Here is a 15,777-nt window from a genome sequence, read left to right as displayed (position 1 = left end):
GTAAAAAGACTACTACTCAGCTAGAGGTGGGCAATATGGTAAAAATATTATATCATGATATTCACATTTTCCCTATATATATATATATATATATATATATATATATATATATACACGTAATACACATGATCACAGACAAACTGCAACAGTAGCAACAGATTTTTACAAAACACTATTCAAATACACTCCCATACTTAATATTGTGATTTTTATACAAAATGTGCCACACTTCATCCAATTATACCAGACTAATTACCCTGTTTGTAATGAAACATGCAGTTGTTCAGTGTTTATTAAGTACCAGTCCTAAACTCCATCAGTGAGTTATTTCACAGGACTCATTTCACAGGACAAGCCTGTGTGTGCAGAGTGCCACATATTTACAGAATACACACAAAGTAACTTCAAAATGACATTTTTAAAGGAAACAGCCCAATCTTAGCAACTGACTGGAACCTATCAATAACAAGATAATACTAACTAACACATCTGTGCACACACCAGCTTGAGAGCAGCTAATATAGCCCTGCCTTTCCACACGTAACAGTAAAGAAGAACATAAAATCAAGCATGCCATTATTTCACATTCTGCTTTGATAAAGAAGAGCAAAGGCATAATTAAGATTAAGATTTCATTTTTAAAATACAGAACCCTCAGAACTTCTGATAGTACTGTTTTCAAAGCTTCTCAAGTTTCAAAGGTAGGCTTTTGCCAGCTCTGTAGAATGAGGGTTACAATCTATTAGGTGTAGATTATGTTGAAAATCTAAAAAATGAGGCCTGGGGTAGACTTCTCTCCACAGAACTGCCTGCTCATTTAGCCATTGTTGTCACCCTGTTGCAGTGGAATCAACAATTCACCTCCACAATGCCAGTTCACCCCAGCTGCCAGTTCATTGCATGTCTGACTGGCTGCATTAGACTGACTAAACAGGGTCAGTGTAAAATGTGACCTCATTATGACTGGACAGAGGTGTGTGAGTGTGGACAAAGAACCAATCAGGATGAATAATGGAGAATATGTGGATAAACTAAACACAGAATATGAATTGAATTAAAATTAGATAAATATACACAGATATATCCATCAGCCATAACATTAACACCACCTGCCTACTAGCAAGTAGGCCCCCCTTGTACCGCCACAACATATCTGATCATTTAAGGCATGGACCCCATAAGACCTCTGAAGGTGTCCTGTGGTATCTGGCACCAAGATGTTGGCAGCAGATCCTTGAAGTTTTGTAAGTTGTGAGGTGGGCTCTCAATATATTGCATCAACGAGCCTTAGGTGCCCATGACCCTGTCGCCTTCCTTGGACCACCTTTGGTAGGTACTGACTCAAGACCTGCCTGATGTTTTGGAGATGTTCTGACTCAGTCAGTCATCTTGCCGCCACAATCTGGCGCTTGTCAAAACGGTTCAGATTCTCATGCTTGTCCATTTGTCCTGTATACCATCGCTCACCCTGTTGAACACTTATCCCTGCCAATCCCTGAATACCTTCCTTTCTTCCTTATCTTACTTATTTTGTTCTTGAAAAAGCCTGATGCAACCTAACTGAATCTGTAGATACAGCACTTGGCATACTGCTGTAATATTAATGTTAAGGATGACACAGAATGCATTTATTGAGTATTTCAAGTTCTGCTTTGAAGTATAAATAGGTAATTTTGTAACTGTAAATGGCTAGATTTTAGACACTTCTTTACAACCCTGGGTTTTTTGCCTCAAAATGAAATAAACAGTTTTCCCTTTGTAATTACTCCCAAATCTTGGCCCATTCCACTAGAGTTTAGCTTTACCCATTGGAGTGCTTTCCCTTGCTGATGGCTGTTCTTCACCAAGGGACACTTTCCACGGCTAGGGGGCGATTCTCTATGAACTGTGATTTCCCCGGCGGTTAAAAAGGTTAGCTTTTAGTCTCCTGGCTTTAGCTCCCTGGCTTATTTCTAGCTTCACAGTCTAGCTGTGATGTGTATTCTAGGGGAAAATTGCAAATATCAAAAACATCATACTGTCCCAATGTGGTTTTTGCATCTGACCGCAACACAGCCTTGGTTGTTGAAAGGATTTCAGTAGTGGGCTGGGAACATGTGTAACTATAATGATCTCAGACTGGAGTTTTAGGATTGGCCTGTTTTACAGCTCTGTTTGGGGTACGCCCATTGTTTTAGTGAAGAGACAACAGTGTTGAACAGTACTGAACTCTCTAAATTCAATTATTCCAAGGTGAATACAGTGTTGCCATTGTAGGACACCTTTAAACTGTGATTTAGATTCTGTTTTGTAGATTTGCACACACAGGGGTTGTCATTGAGCTTCCCTTAGCCTTTTTTCTTTTACAGAGAGTTACTTTTACTGGAAAATAAAAAATATATTGACCACTAATAGTCTAATTAATATTTTACAGCCTGTTTTTGCCATTAGTGTTTTGGATTGCCTACGGACCAGAGTAAAGGGTTAATACAATTATGCAATACCATTACAGTACAAAAATAGATGCTTGATCCACAACAGAATTGTCACACCTTACACTGAAAGCGGAGAATCAGACAGTTCAGTCATAAAGGGTTGAAATTCAGCGAGCCTTCTGATCAAGCACTTCAAAAGCAGCAGGACACATAATTACACACCTAAAACCCAGAAATACATTAGGGAAATGATCCTTTAGAGAACCCAAATATATACACGCTTTCACTGGTTCTCTCTCTCTCTCTTTTATCCTCCACTCAAGCCAAAACACCTGTTCAATTAAAAATCCACGCTGATCCAGAACCCACATAAAGCGAGTGTATCTACCAGCTTAGGCTTTGAGTGTGCCAGAACATCAGAAGAACCCAACCTCATCTTACAAAGCATTCATAGAAGTTATAAAAGCACAGATAATATTGTTGGGATTTTATGAGAATTAAGCCATCAATAAAACTATGACCACTAAAGGTCACACCAAGCAGGTTAGGTTGTAACAAGACAAAAGACTTCAAAATTCAAATAAATATGGTGGTCGAAAAAATGTTTAGTCAGGAAAAATAAGGAGTGCCTTATTAAGTGCCTTATGTATTCTAGAGTCAAAATGATGCACACATGTTCAGGTTTGATGCAATTATCAATTCTGCAGTCAAAATTCAATTCAGTTTTTGATATTTGGTGTGTTTCAAATGTAAATGTTTAAAAATCTGTCATCTGAATGTGGGTGTCAATTTGTAGAGGATACAAAACATACATGGCATACTTGTAGTAATGGGCATCTGTACATTTTAAATTATATGGACACATTTGCTGTTGTGCCTTGCAATATCTTAAAAACACACAGATGAATCAATAACGTGGCAGGCCAGGCCCTTTTTCTTCCCCCATCACTTCACATCACAATGTGATGACGAAAAAGCATTCTCCTCCAAGCGCATGCATCTGCCCAATAATGTTGCTTTAGGGCAGTTTGTAAAGAAACAGTTGGCTGGCTTTACATGCCTCAGAGGAGGCACATGCTAGCCTTCTCCCTCCCAACACACTGGTAGCACTGTGTGAGTCCTCGCTAATGGGTGAGAATTGGAAGGCTAAACTAAACTGGGGAGAACTTTGGGGGTAAAGATAGCTATATTAAAGTATGGCCTGCAATACTACTTTTGTTGGATTTGCATGAATACCCTGGTTCCTCGCTCCTCTGCAACTGTGATTGCCTTGTATACTTACAGGACATTGGAATTAGTAAGGCTAATGTTTGCAATTCTGACTGATAAACCATACTGTGCTATACTTTTCCATCAACAACCAGACCTTAGTTAGGCTTTCAGAGTGCTCTGCTGACCCAACTGTGTTGAAACAGATCAAACAGGCATAATCTACCTTCGCCAAAGTTCCACAAACTGAATTTACGCAGGCTTGGATTCTCTCCACTGCTTAGTAATGTTTCATCTTTTTTTCCTCTCCCCTCGCTGACTCAAACTGAACTCATTTATACATCTAAAAGACCAACCACGCTTGAAGTTTCACCTCAGGTGGTCTTGGTAACTAATTTCTTTTCCTACATCTGCACAACAAACTCAATTAATTTCTTTCCACTCCATTCTACTTCCAGAATGCACCCTGTCGAGGCATCTTCAATCACTTCCACACTTCTGCTTTCCTGTTTGCATACATTTTAATTAGGTTATCAAATTCCTGTTTACAAGTTATTTCCTAACCCCTCTATTTGTCTGTGTAGACAGAAATACGTGTAGTTGACATAATAGTTCATTCAGAGCTTGACATTTAGACAGATGCAGTGTGACTGAATCTTGAGAGAGAGGCTGTGCTGACAACAAGAACGTTATAAGGTAACATCTTATCTCGAAAAAAAAAATGTAGATGGTGTGACAGTCTGCATTTCCATTGATCTATCTCTGTCTCTTTTATGGATAGCCAGAAGCACAAACAGTTCCACAGCAAATCCTAATCTAAAGTATTTTCATTTACTCTCTACTTCACTGGTTTTGGTCCTCCAGGGAAAACCTGCTGCAACTACACCTCCATTTGTAGGGGTCCAATTTACTGCTATGGGCTATATAGGTGACATCAGCACTGACCCATCCTTGGTATTTACCTTCTCCGCTGGAGTGTGTGGAAAAGCCAACTCTAGTCAACTCTTTTCAACACATCTTTCAATCTTTTATGAGTCCACTGTTCCAACTGCCTCTAAGTGTCATATTATATGCATCAAACATCATATGGAGCCTGCCAGCTGGAGCAGAAGCAGGGAGCGGAGACTGCATAAATGAGACTGGGCCTTAGATTCCCTGCTTTATACCAGCAGCAAGTTTGAACAGTATGAATCCCAGCAGTAGGCAAGCACCAGTGGTCCAGACCATAACCAGCACGGATGGCAGGTGTAACTACATCAGAAAACACCATTCTACTCTAGCAAACCTTACATAATGGTATGGCAGAAAGAGCACTGTATAGTCTTTAAGGTGTTTCCAAACAAGTACCTGAATACTCATTCTCAAAACCTAAACCATAATAATGTTTCTGATTAAACTGAATGACCTCTGTGGTCTTATGTGCTGCCACTATGGCCCGAGTTCGAATCCCGAATCCCTTGCTGCTTTGCCATGAGCAGCCGGAGTCTGAGAGAGCACAACTGGCCATGCTCTCTCCAGGTGGGTAGATGGGGCACTTTTCCCTTATCACTCATAAGCAATGTTGGCCAGCCCAGGCATCTGTAAGCTGGTGTGGTGGAGATGGGGACCCGGCCCTAACTGACCAATAAATGATGAATTACAATCATTACTGCAGCTCCAAATATATGCAGCAGGTGACAACAATGTATTAACAGCGTCTGTGAATTATCTGAAGCATAGCCCACCAAGCATTTTGTAGATCTGAGATGATGCATCAAACCTGTCGTAGATCCAAGGTGTACCCTACCAAATTCAACTGAGCATTTTTCTTATCATCTGATAATGTTAAGTGGAAAGCGGTGCAGTTTTTGAGCTCTGAGGCAAACTGACATGGACGCCTGGCATTCATTAACGATATATGCTACAAACTACACTACAAAACTGCATTCATTGTTGTAGCAATGTGGTGCCACTGTTCATTTACACTGATTGTGCTGTTTTTTAATATTTTATTCTTTAGTTTATTCTAGTCTCATGTATGTGTGCTTTTCTTGCACTAAATATCAGTTGTCAGAATGACTGAGACTGAAGAATCCTCATTGTCTGGAAACTGCAGCAGACAAAGGTGACCGCAAACGTACGTCACCACGCCTCTGCCTGGCTCACAAACAGATTAGAAAGCTAACTGCCTGAGGCATCCCTATTAAATCTCATCCCGGTGCAAAGATTTAGTAATATTTTTTACACTTTTCAGACATACACTTTTCCCTATATACCTTTATACCTCCAACACACTCTATCCTATATACCTTTATACCTTCAACACACTCTTTCCTATATACCTTTATACCTCCAACACACTCTTTCCTATATACCTTTATACCTTCAACACACTCTTTCCTATATACCTTTATACCTCCAACACACTCCTTCCTATATACCTTTATACCTCCAACAGACTCTTTCCTATATACCTTTACACCTTCAACACACTCTTTCCTATATACCTTTATACCTCCAACACACTCTTTCCTATATACCTTTATACCTTCAACACACTCTTTCCTATATACCTTTATACCTCCAACACACTCCTTCCTATATACCTTTATACCTCCAACACACTCTTTCCTATATACCTTTATACCTCCAACACACTCTTTCCTATATACCTTTATACCTCCAACACACTCTTTCCTATATACCTTTATACCTTCAACACACTCTTTCCTATATACCTTTATACCTTCAACACACTCTTTCCTATATACCTTTATACCTCCAACACACTCCTTCCTATATACCTTTATACCTCCAACACACTCTTTCCTATATACCTTTATACCTTCAACACACTCTTTCCTATATACCTTTATACCTTCAACACACTCTTTCCTATATACCTTTATACCTTCAACACACTCTTTCCTATATACCTTTATACCTCCAACACACTCTTTCCTATATACCTTTATCCCTCCAACACACTCTTTCCTATATACCTTTATACCTTCAACACACTCTTTCCTATATACCTTTATCCCTCCAACACACTCTTTCCTATTTACCTTTATACCTCCAACACACTCTTTCCTATATACCTTTATACCTCCAACACACTCTTTCCTATATACCTTTATACCTTCAACACACTCTTTCCTATATACCATTATCTCTCCAACACACTCTTTCCTATATACCTTTATCCCTCCAACACACTCTTTCCTATATACCTTTATCCTTCCAACACACTCTATCCTATATACCTTTATCCCTCCAACACACTCTTTCCTATATACCTTTATCCCTCCAACACACTCTTTCCTATATACCTTTATCCCTCCAACACACTCTATCCTATATACCTTTATACCTTTAACACACTCTTTCCTATATACCTTTATCCCTCCAACACACTCTTTCCTATATACCTTTATACCTCCAACACACTCTTTCCTATATACCTTTATACCTCCAACACACTCCTTCCTATATACCTTTATACCTCCAACAGACTCTTTCCTATTTACCTTTATCCCTCCAACACACTCTTTCCTATATACCTTTATCCCTCCAACACACTCTATCCTATATACCTTTATCCCTCCAACACACTCTTTCCTATATACCTTTATCCCTCCAACACACTCTATCCTATATACCTTTATCCCTCCAACACACTCTTTCCTATATACCTTTATACCTCCAACACACTCTTTCCTATATACCTTTATCCCTCCAACACACTCTTTCCTATATACCTTTATCCCTCCAACACACTCTTTCCTATATACCTTTATACCTTCAACACACTCTTTCCTATATACCTTTATACCTTCAACACACTCTTTCCTATATACCTTTATACCTCCAACACACTCTTTCCTATATACCTTTATACCTCCAACACACTCTTTCCTATGTACCTTTATACCTTCAACACACTCTTTCCTATATACCTTTATACCTTCAACACACTCTTTCCTATATACCTTTATACCTCCAACACACTCTTTCCTATATACCTTTATCCCTCCAACACACTCTTTCCTATATACCTTTATACCTTCAACACACTCTTTCCTATATACCTTTATCCCTCCAACACACTCTTTCCTATATACCTTTATCCCTCCAACACACTCTTTCCTATATACCTTTATACCTCCAACACACTCTTTCCTATATACCTTTATCCCTCCAACACACTCTTTCCTATATACCTTTATACCTTCAACACACTCTTTCCTATATACCTTTATCCCTCCAACACACTCTTTCCTATATACCTTTATCCCTCCAACACACTCTTTCCTATATACCTTTATACCTTCAACACACTCTTTCCTATATACCTTTATCCCTCCAACACACTCTTTCCTATATACCTTTATCCCTCCAACACACTCTTTCCTATATACCTTTATACCTCCAACACACTCTTTCCTATATACCTTTATACCTCCAACACACTCTTTCCTATATACCTTTATCCCTCCAACACACTCTTTCCTATATACCTTTATACCTTCAACACACTCTTTCCTATATACCTTTATCCCTCCAACACACTCTTTCCTATATACCTTTATACCTCCAACACACTCTTTCCTATATACCTTTATACCTCCAACACACTCTTTCCTATATACCTTTGCTGTAAATAATATTGTTTATTGCTTTTTTAATTCTTATTTATATTGTGTATATAGTGTAAATTATTTATCTAAATTTTGTAACTGAGTGTCTTGCTATCCCTTTCTGCTGTCACACTGTGAATTTCCCCATTGCGGGACTAATAAAGGACTATCTTATCTTATCTTATCTTATCTTATCCCTCCAACACACTCTTTCCTATATACCTTTATCCCTTCAACACACTTTTCAACACACAGTTTTCATTTGTGCATTTTACAACCAGAGGTAATTTTAAGGTAATCACGGTAGTTCTTCACAAGATGTTTCAAACTGAGAGAGAATTAAAGACAATCAAGGGAGAGAGAGACAGAGATAGACAGAGATAGACAGAGAGTTGCCTCCAAGCTCCTCAGGTGTTACAATCACTGCCGCACTGAATGGTCTTTTTGATGGTAGCACAAGCTTTTAACACTCTAGTGGTGAGAAGACATTCGTTAGCGTGTAGAACCTCACAGTATGACTTCACACCATAGAGTGTGTGTGTGTGTGTGTGTGTGTGTGTGTGTGTGTGTGCACGCCAATATGCTATTGAAAGTCTTCAACATGCTTCATGTTAAGAAAAGTAATACACTGCATTTACTTTCTTTAAAGGTACACGTCATGTCCATCTGAATAAAATATTCATGTCTGAGTCACACAATTTGAATAGAAATCCTACCCAGGGCCCAATGATGCCGGGTAGGTTCCGAACCCACACCCCAGGAAGACGTGGATAACAAGATGGATGCCTTTTAATACAGACTTTTTTCAGCATATGGAGTGTATTTTTTTTATCATATGTTTTTTGAGAATATCTTCAGTCCATGTCATCACACCATTTGTTACTATAAGACAAAGCCATAACAGTCCTTGCCCCCTGAAAACAAAACAAAAGCTGTAGCCGGCACAGTTGTCCTGACATCAGTGAGCCCATCATCAGCAACATCACATACAAAACACAACGCTGCCTTTGTGCCTGTAATCTGCCTGATCACACATGTTCTGAGTGGGCTTGAATGAAACGAGTCACTCAGTTTAATTAAGGCCATTCATATGACCAAACACATCTGACAGGACATGGCTATTTGATGTTCTAAATGAGATATGCCATATAAGACTGAAATAAACACCATCAAAGATTATCAGATATGTACACAGGGCTGTTCGGCCTCTCCGCTAGTCTCCACATTTGGTAACAAAGTGTTCTCCTGTCTACAAGAGGACCTTTAATCAGTAGGTGCTGCAACTGTCAAACACAATATAACCAATGTCCATACCTGAAGTAGCTGAGCCTCGCTATTTAAGGACATATAAGGAGCTCAGATGCATCAGGTATAAATCAGGTCAACGTGTTTCCATTCTTTTATGAAGGACTGTTCAGACTTAAAGGAATACTCCAACGCTTTTCATCTTTGTCTCCATCTGCCACACCTGCAGTGACAGGCTACACTACAGTGATTTACTTATTTCAATCAAGTATCAATACATTGAAAATGAATGTTTGACACAGTGAGCCTGTTTACACCTGGCATTAACAGGGACTCCGTATCCGAATCTCAGAAAACATTCCTAATGTGGTAGGAACTCACAATGAACGTAAAATTTGTTGATGCAGTCATCAAAAATATTAACGCCAGATGTAAACAGGCTCAGACAATCAAAATGTAAAATTATTGATACACCACTATGCGAATTGTGGACCACTGCCAATATGTGATATTCTTTTATTCGCATATCTAGGGGATGGGCAATACAGTTGCTTTTTTAGCAGCAAACAAAACAACCACAAAGACACACAGTTCCCCAACAGGCAAAAGGGGAAATTTAGATTGACCCAGATTTTAGTGAACAGTCATCGTTGTCCTGGCCCATATCGATTTTCCAGGCGTGAGGAAAAGGTGTCTTGCAGCCTGAGAAGCTTCTTAGCCACAATGTTCAATTGCGAAGCAAATTTTGAGAATATTATGGATACTGTCAGCACCTGAAGACTTGCTGAATAAAAAGTTCTGTACTCACAGTTTTTGATTGTATTTCAACTTTAAAGTGTAACTGTTGTTTTTTTCTGTTCCAAAACATCCAAACCCTTGTAATGTTATGCTGAAGTCAACCATCAGAAAACAAATGTGATCTCAATGATTTTGAGGGTGGCATGGTGGCATGTTCTGTATGCACTGTGTCTGTGTCTATGTTGCACCATGGTCCTGGAGGAACGTTGTTTCATTCCACTGTGTACTCAGTATATAGTTGAAATGACAATAAAAACCTACTTGACTTGACTTGACTTGTTGGGGTCAAACAACTGGTATGTGTATTTCTAGAGCTGCTGATCTCCTGGTATTTTCAGCACAACAGTGACTTGAGTTTACTCAGAATGGTCCAATAAAGAAAAATCATCCAGTTAGCGGCAGTTCTGGAGACGGAAACAACGTCTTGATGAGAGAGGTTAATGGAGAACAGCCAGACAGGTTTGAGCTGACAGAAAAGCTGTACACTGTCCAACTGAGGAGCAAAATGGGCAGATGGGTTACAACAGCAGAAGACTATGTCAGGTCTCACTTCTGTCAGCCAAGCACAAAAAGCTGAAGGTGCAGTAGGCAGGTGTTCACCAAAGCTGGAAAGCTGAACACTGGAAAAACTTAGCCTGGTCTGATGAATCCTATTTTTTTTGCAGAGGCACACAGATGGTAGGGTCAGAATTTGGCACCACCAGCATGAATCCATGGTCCCAACTTGCCTTGTGTCCAGGCCGGCAGATGTGGTTAAATAGTGTGGGGAATGTTTTCTTGGCATACTTTGGGCCTGTTGATATCAGTCATTGCTTGAATGCCACATCCTATTTGGGGATTGTTGCTGTGCATCCCTTAATGACCACAAATTGACCATCTTCTAATGGCTACTTACAGCATGATAATACACTAGGTCATAAAGCAAAAGTCATCTTAAACTGGTTTCATGAACATGACAAGGTGTTCAGTGTTCTTCAGTGGCCTTCACAGGATCTGAATCCAATATTACACCTTTGGGATGAGGTAGGATGGGAGATTGGCAGCTTGAAGGTGCTCCTGAATAAAAAAAACAGCAGGAACTGCATGGTGAAGTTATGCCAACATGGACCAGAATCTCAAAGGAATGTTTCCAAAATCTCTACCCAGAATTAGTAGGTTTTCCTAATAAAGTGCTTGATGGGCGTAATATTACATTTTACATTTCATACAGTGACTGAATCTGATTAAACTTCAAGAAAACGGCAATGGACAAAATCTTAGAGTTATTTTAATTCCTATGATCTTATGCATTTGTACTATTATGTAATAAATGTTCCTAAACTAAAGGGGTTCTGAGTTGAAGAATACTGCTTTCACTTTACATTGGTTTATTCACAGTATGTATTTAAGTTGAATCAAATTAAATGGAATTGCTTGCCATCACATAAAGGATCTTACAAATAAAGGTTATCTTACAAAGCATCTGACAGTGTAGTAAGCAGGCCACAAGCCTGTACGAACAGGAGGAAGAAACCTGGAAAGAAACCAAGAAACTCAGAAGGGGAATACATCCTCCTGCGGTCAACATCAGAAAGCCAGACAATAACGCAGCGATAAGAGTTAGTGTTTGTGAGGTTTATGAACCTGAACGGTTCATCAGTTCAACTACATCAATTACTTCAAGTGGTTCATGTAAAGCAATTTAACTTTATTCAGCTGAAATAAATACTTAAACCACTGTTTCATTCAAAATGTTTGAGCTGAATAAACCTAGATAAACAGCTTGTTGCCATACTGAGACTTTCTCTTTTTACAGCAAAGTCTTTAACACTTTTCTAAAGAGGTTCTTCAAGGGTTCTTCACTAATGGCGCTCTACAGAAACACAGAGAAGCATCTGAATGCATGAATGGTTGTTTGGCTGGTTTAGTGGTTCTTCAAAATCATCACTGTCCAATGAAAAACATGCATCTCCAAAACAGTGACTTTATAGGAGAAGGCAAACATTTTTAGAACTATGAATGGAAGTCAATGTAACATAAGAGTTTCTTCCAAGTAACTTAGAGCATTTCTATTGGTCTATTCTTCTGGAATTATTAACAGTGTACAGAAGCAGCTACAGGGTATATAGTATATGATATTGTATGGTTCCATTGTTATTATTAGAGTATATATTCCACTATTATTATTATTATTATTATTATTATTATATTATAAACCCTTTTTCTTATGTAGTGAACGGTTATATTTCAAGTCATTTTGGAGCATTTCTATTGTTCAATTCATCAGGACCTTTCATTCAGTAGAGGTAGCTAACATCTGCCATATTCACATTATGTCCAAAAGTGGACAATTCAATGGATATTTTTGGTAAAGTGACTATATGCTCTCTCTTAAAGAAATATGCAGTTGGTCAGTGCAGAGCCACAATACATAGTTTACAGTCGTTTATCACGATTATGATATCATCGTCATATTGCCCAGCCCTACTCTCTTCCCAAACTGATCAGCTTCATCTTCAGCTCTCAGTCTCACACTGCGAGTTGTTACACTGCTGAAAAGGAGGACCTGCCTTATGAGCAAACGAGGGTCCCCAGGATGAGCGATGGGCTCGTGTGTGGTATTAGCTGGAGGGAACATCTACGGAGTATCCATGAACATGTTACAACTGACGCGTAACACCATGAATCATCCACAGCTCCAACCACAACACACACGGCTTTACGCCCAGTCCCACCAACGATCCGAAGAGCTCCGGTGACTGAAAGTTACAGCGAGGTCTGAACCCGTCAGCGTTCAGCTTCATGAAGGAACAGAGAGGCTCCCAGACAACCCAGATTCACAGCGCGTGAATCAAACCTATGCTGTCCCACACGGAGGGCGTGAGAACTTTGAGAGGCGAGCCTGGTGTTTTGGGGAAGCGTCCGTTGATGATTAACAGCAGCTGCACGGACACAGTCGGCGACGGTCCCGTTCATCCCCGGTGTAAAAGAGCCTATGGACTCTGTGCCGTGCTCAGTTTTGGGCTCGTCTGGTAGCGAATTGGATTCGCCGTGTGCCGCCTCGGGCATGTCTCACTCCGACGAAATGTCAGTGCGTCACCCTCCACCACTGCCTTTCCCGCCACGAAGCAGCAGCTGGATTCCTGAGGGCAAACTACACTGCATTGCCCTCACCAGCTCCAGACCTAAATGTCGGCATGCAGGCTTACCGAGGAACACGAGCCAGGTGAACAAAAAGACCCTTACCTCTCTCGCGCGTTTCTTTCGCCATCCTGTCTTTCCTTCCCGTGTATTCTGTCGCGTGTGTAAGTAGCCGCTTGGTGTGTGTGTGTGTGTGTGTGTGTGTGTGTCGGTTCTGTGGGAGTCAGAGTCCGGACTCTGTCAGGTTGCCTGAAGGTGTCCCTGCACTTCTGCCCCTCGACCGTTAAAGCCCCTCGACCTGCTTCCTCGAGCTCAGGTAAACGAGGGAAAGTTGACGAATCACCGTTGAGTCTCGGCGTTCGCACTGATTCAATTGGCCTCTGCGCTTCAGGCTAATTTATCATCAACCAATCAGCTTCCTCGGCTAGGGCATTGACGTCACTGATGGGGGTTCCCATTCTCATTTTGACAAAAACTCTGAAAAACTACGAACGAACTACAAGCAGTAGAGGGAACTGCCATTGCTGAGTAGAGAAGATCTCAAAGCAGACTGAAGTCAATGTATTGCATGGTAGCGACTAGATTGGGGATAAAGCAGATCCAGCTCCAGAGGGTTTCCTGTGGAACTGCTCTCACTGAGAAAAGTGATCAGAATTGTTCATAATTTGCTTTCCCATTTTCCTCTCGACTAATATATGTTACATTTACACAATCCCAGCCTCCGGTTTATTTCATGGAATACTGAATGCCCACATATTTCAATAAAATGAATTATAAACATTAGCTAACACTTCGAAATGTACCATTTACCTTCCGTCCATGCAGGCTGTTCACACTCTGAACATAAAAATAAAGGTGCTTCAAATGGCAGAAGAAAGAGATGTGTGAGTGTGAACTGATGAAGACCTTTACGTCAGCTGAAAATTCTTTAGACCATTTTAAGAGTGTCTGGAAACTAAGTAGCAAAGACAGATAATAAATCTCAATAAAATATGCTCTTCTGCCTCCAGCAGTTTATCCCTGCCAATTCAAGTTGACATTATGAGGAGTGTATTACCCCAGACTTCATAATGTCCCACAAAATCTTGTCGTTTTGTTTTGTTTTGTTTTTTTGCATGATGAAATAAACACATTTGCAAAAGAAAGCATACAAAATGAACAACAGAACAACAGGACAATTGCAGGACAGCAACAGTATACACATACATTCACACATACACATATTTAGTTTATATATATATATATATATATATTGGGTTAAAGTAAAAACATGAAATCAAATTGTAAACACTATGATTTGATCTTATATCTTAAAGTGTAAAATGTCCTATAATTTAATTCAAAATTTGATTATTTCTGGGCATATTTTAATACATACTCTGTTTTTATGGACCGGCATACATGGAAAACCAATGTTAAAGGGACATTTTGTTCTAAAACCAGCATTTAATATGATATTTGTTGTGTTTTGCAGTATTCTGTATTCAGTATTCAGCCTTTCATCCCTGAGCCTCACTGATTTGATACAATTCTATACTTTTTGTGTTTTGATTCATCAGTGTTTAATACAGTAGGTATACGTTAGGTATCTGGCTTGCTTCTGCATTTAACACCAAGTGGGGACAAGACAGACACATTTCACACAGTTTACCCTCAAAAATCCACATAGATTGAAATCCACAACCGACTGGAAGTATTTAGACCCTTTCCTACCTACTAAACTGCTGCTTTTTTAGGTCTTCCCACAACATTTCTGTTGGGCTAAGGTCAGAACTATGACTTGGCCATTCCAAAATGGCAAATTTCTCTTTCTTTAACCAATTCTTTTATAGACCTTCTCACGATTAGGCTTCAGTTCATGGACAGATACACTAAGCTCAGAAGCAGTAAAGCAGCCCAATATCATGATCCTTTCAGCCCCCATGCCTAACAGTTGGGATGAGGTTCCTATGCTGGAATGCTGGTTTTCACCAAACATAATAGTATTCATTTAAATTCTGCAATGCGTGAATTTGTGGTTTTTGTTCCTGGCTCCCCTTACAGTTGGGAAGTGTAATTCACTTTAACTCCACTGCAGTAAAGCAGCAAATTGTGTCTTGAGCTCTTTCTGACTTGTGGACACTCCACGTGCTCCAAGTTACATAGTGCAGCATACAGCCTGCCAAGGCTGCAGTGGCAATGGCAGAGACACTGTTCTCCCTATCACAAGCCAGTGTACCACCAAAATGATTTAAAGGGAAAATGCTTTATAGTTACATTTAAACCAAAACATTCTACTTCGTTTTCATCAGTTCTTGTTAAACATTTGCCTGATCGTAGACTCATTAACATTGGCATTACTCAATGCTAGACAGGCCTGTCTTTAAATGTTA

The 15,777-nt window shown here is 39.7% G+C and overlaps 1 protein-coding gene across 1 annotated transcript in view; it reads right to left on the bottom strand.

Annotated features, from left to right (window-relative positions):
• plrdgb (PITP-less RdgB-like protein) overlaps positions 1–13,692 on the bottom strand; it is an 81,470-nt gene extending 67,778 nt beyond the window's left edge. The window contains exon 1 of the mRNA XM_072662132.1: positions 13,511–13,692. Coding sequence (XP_072518233.1) covers positions 13,511–13,535 — 25 coding nt within the window. The 5' untranslated portion in view covers positions 13,536–13,692. The remainder of the gene's footprint in view (positions 1–13,510) is intronic.
• Between the last annotated feature and the right edge of the window lie 2,085 nt (positions 13,693–15,777).

The sequence above is a fragment of the Salminus brasiliensis genome, chromosome 18 (assembly GCF_030463535.1).
Source record: "Salminus brasiliensis chromosome 18, fSalBra1.hap2, whole genome shotgun sequence".
Taxonomy (NCBI): Eukaryota; Metazoa; Chordata; class Actinopteri; order Characiformes; family Bryconidae; genus Salminus; species Salminus brasiliensis.
Note: the sequence above shows the minus strand (reverse complement) of the source record. Positions and strands in the feature narration are given on the sequence as shown.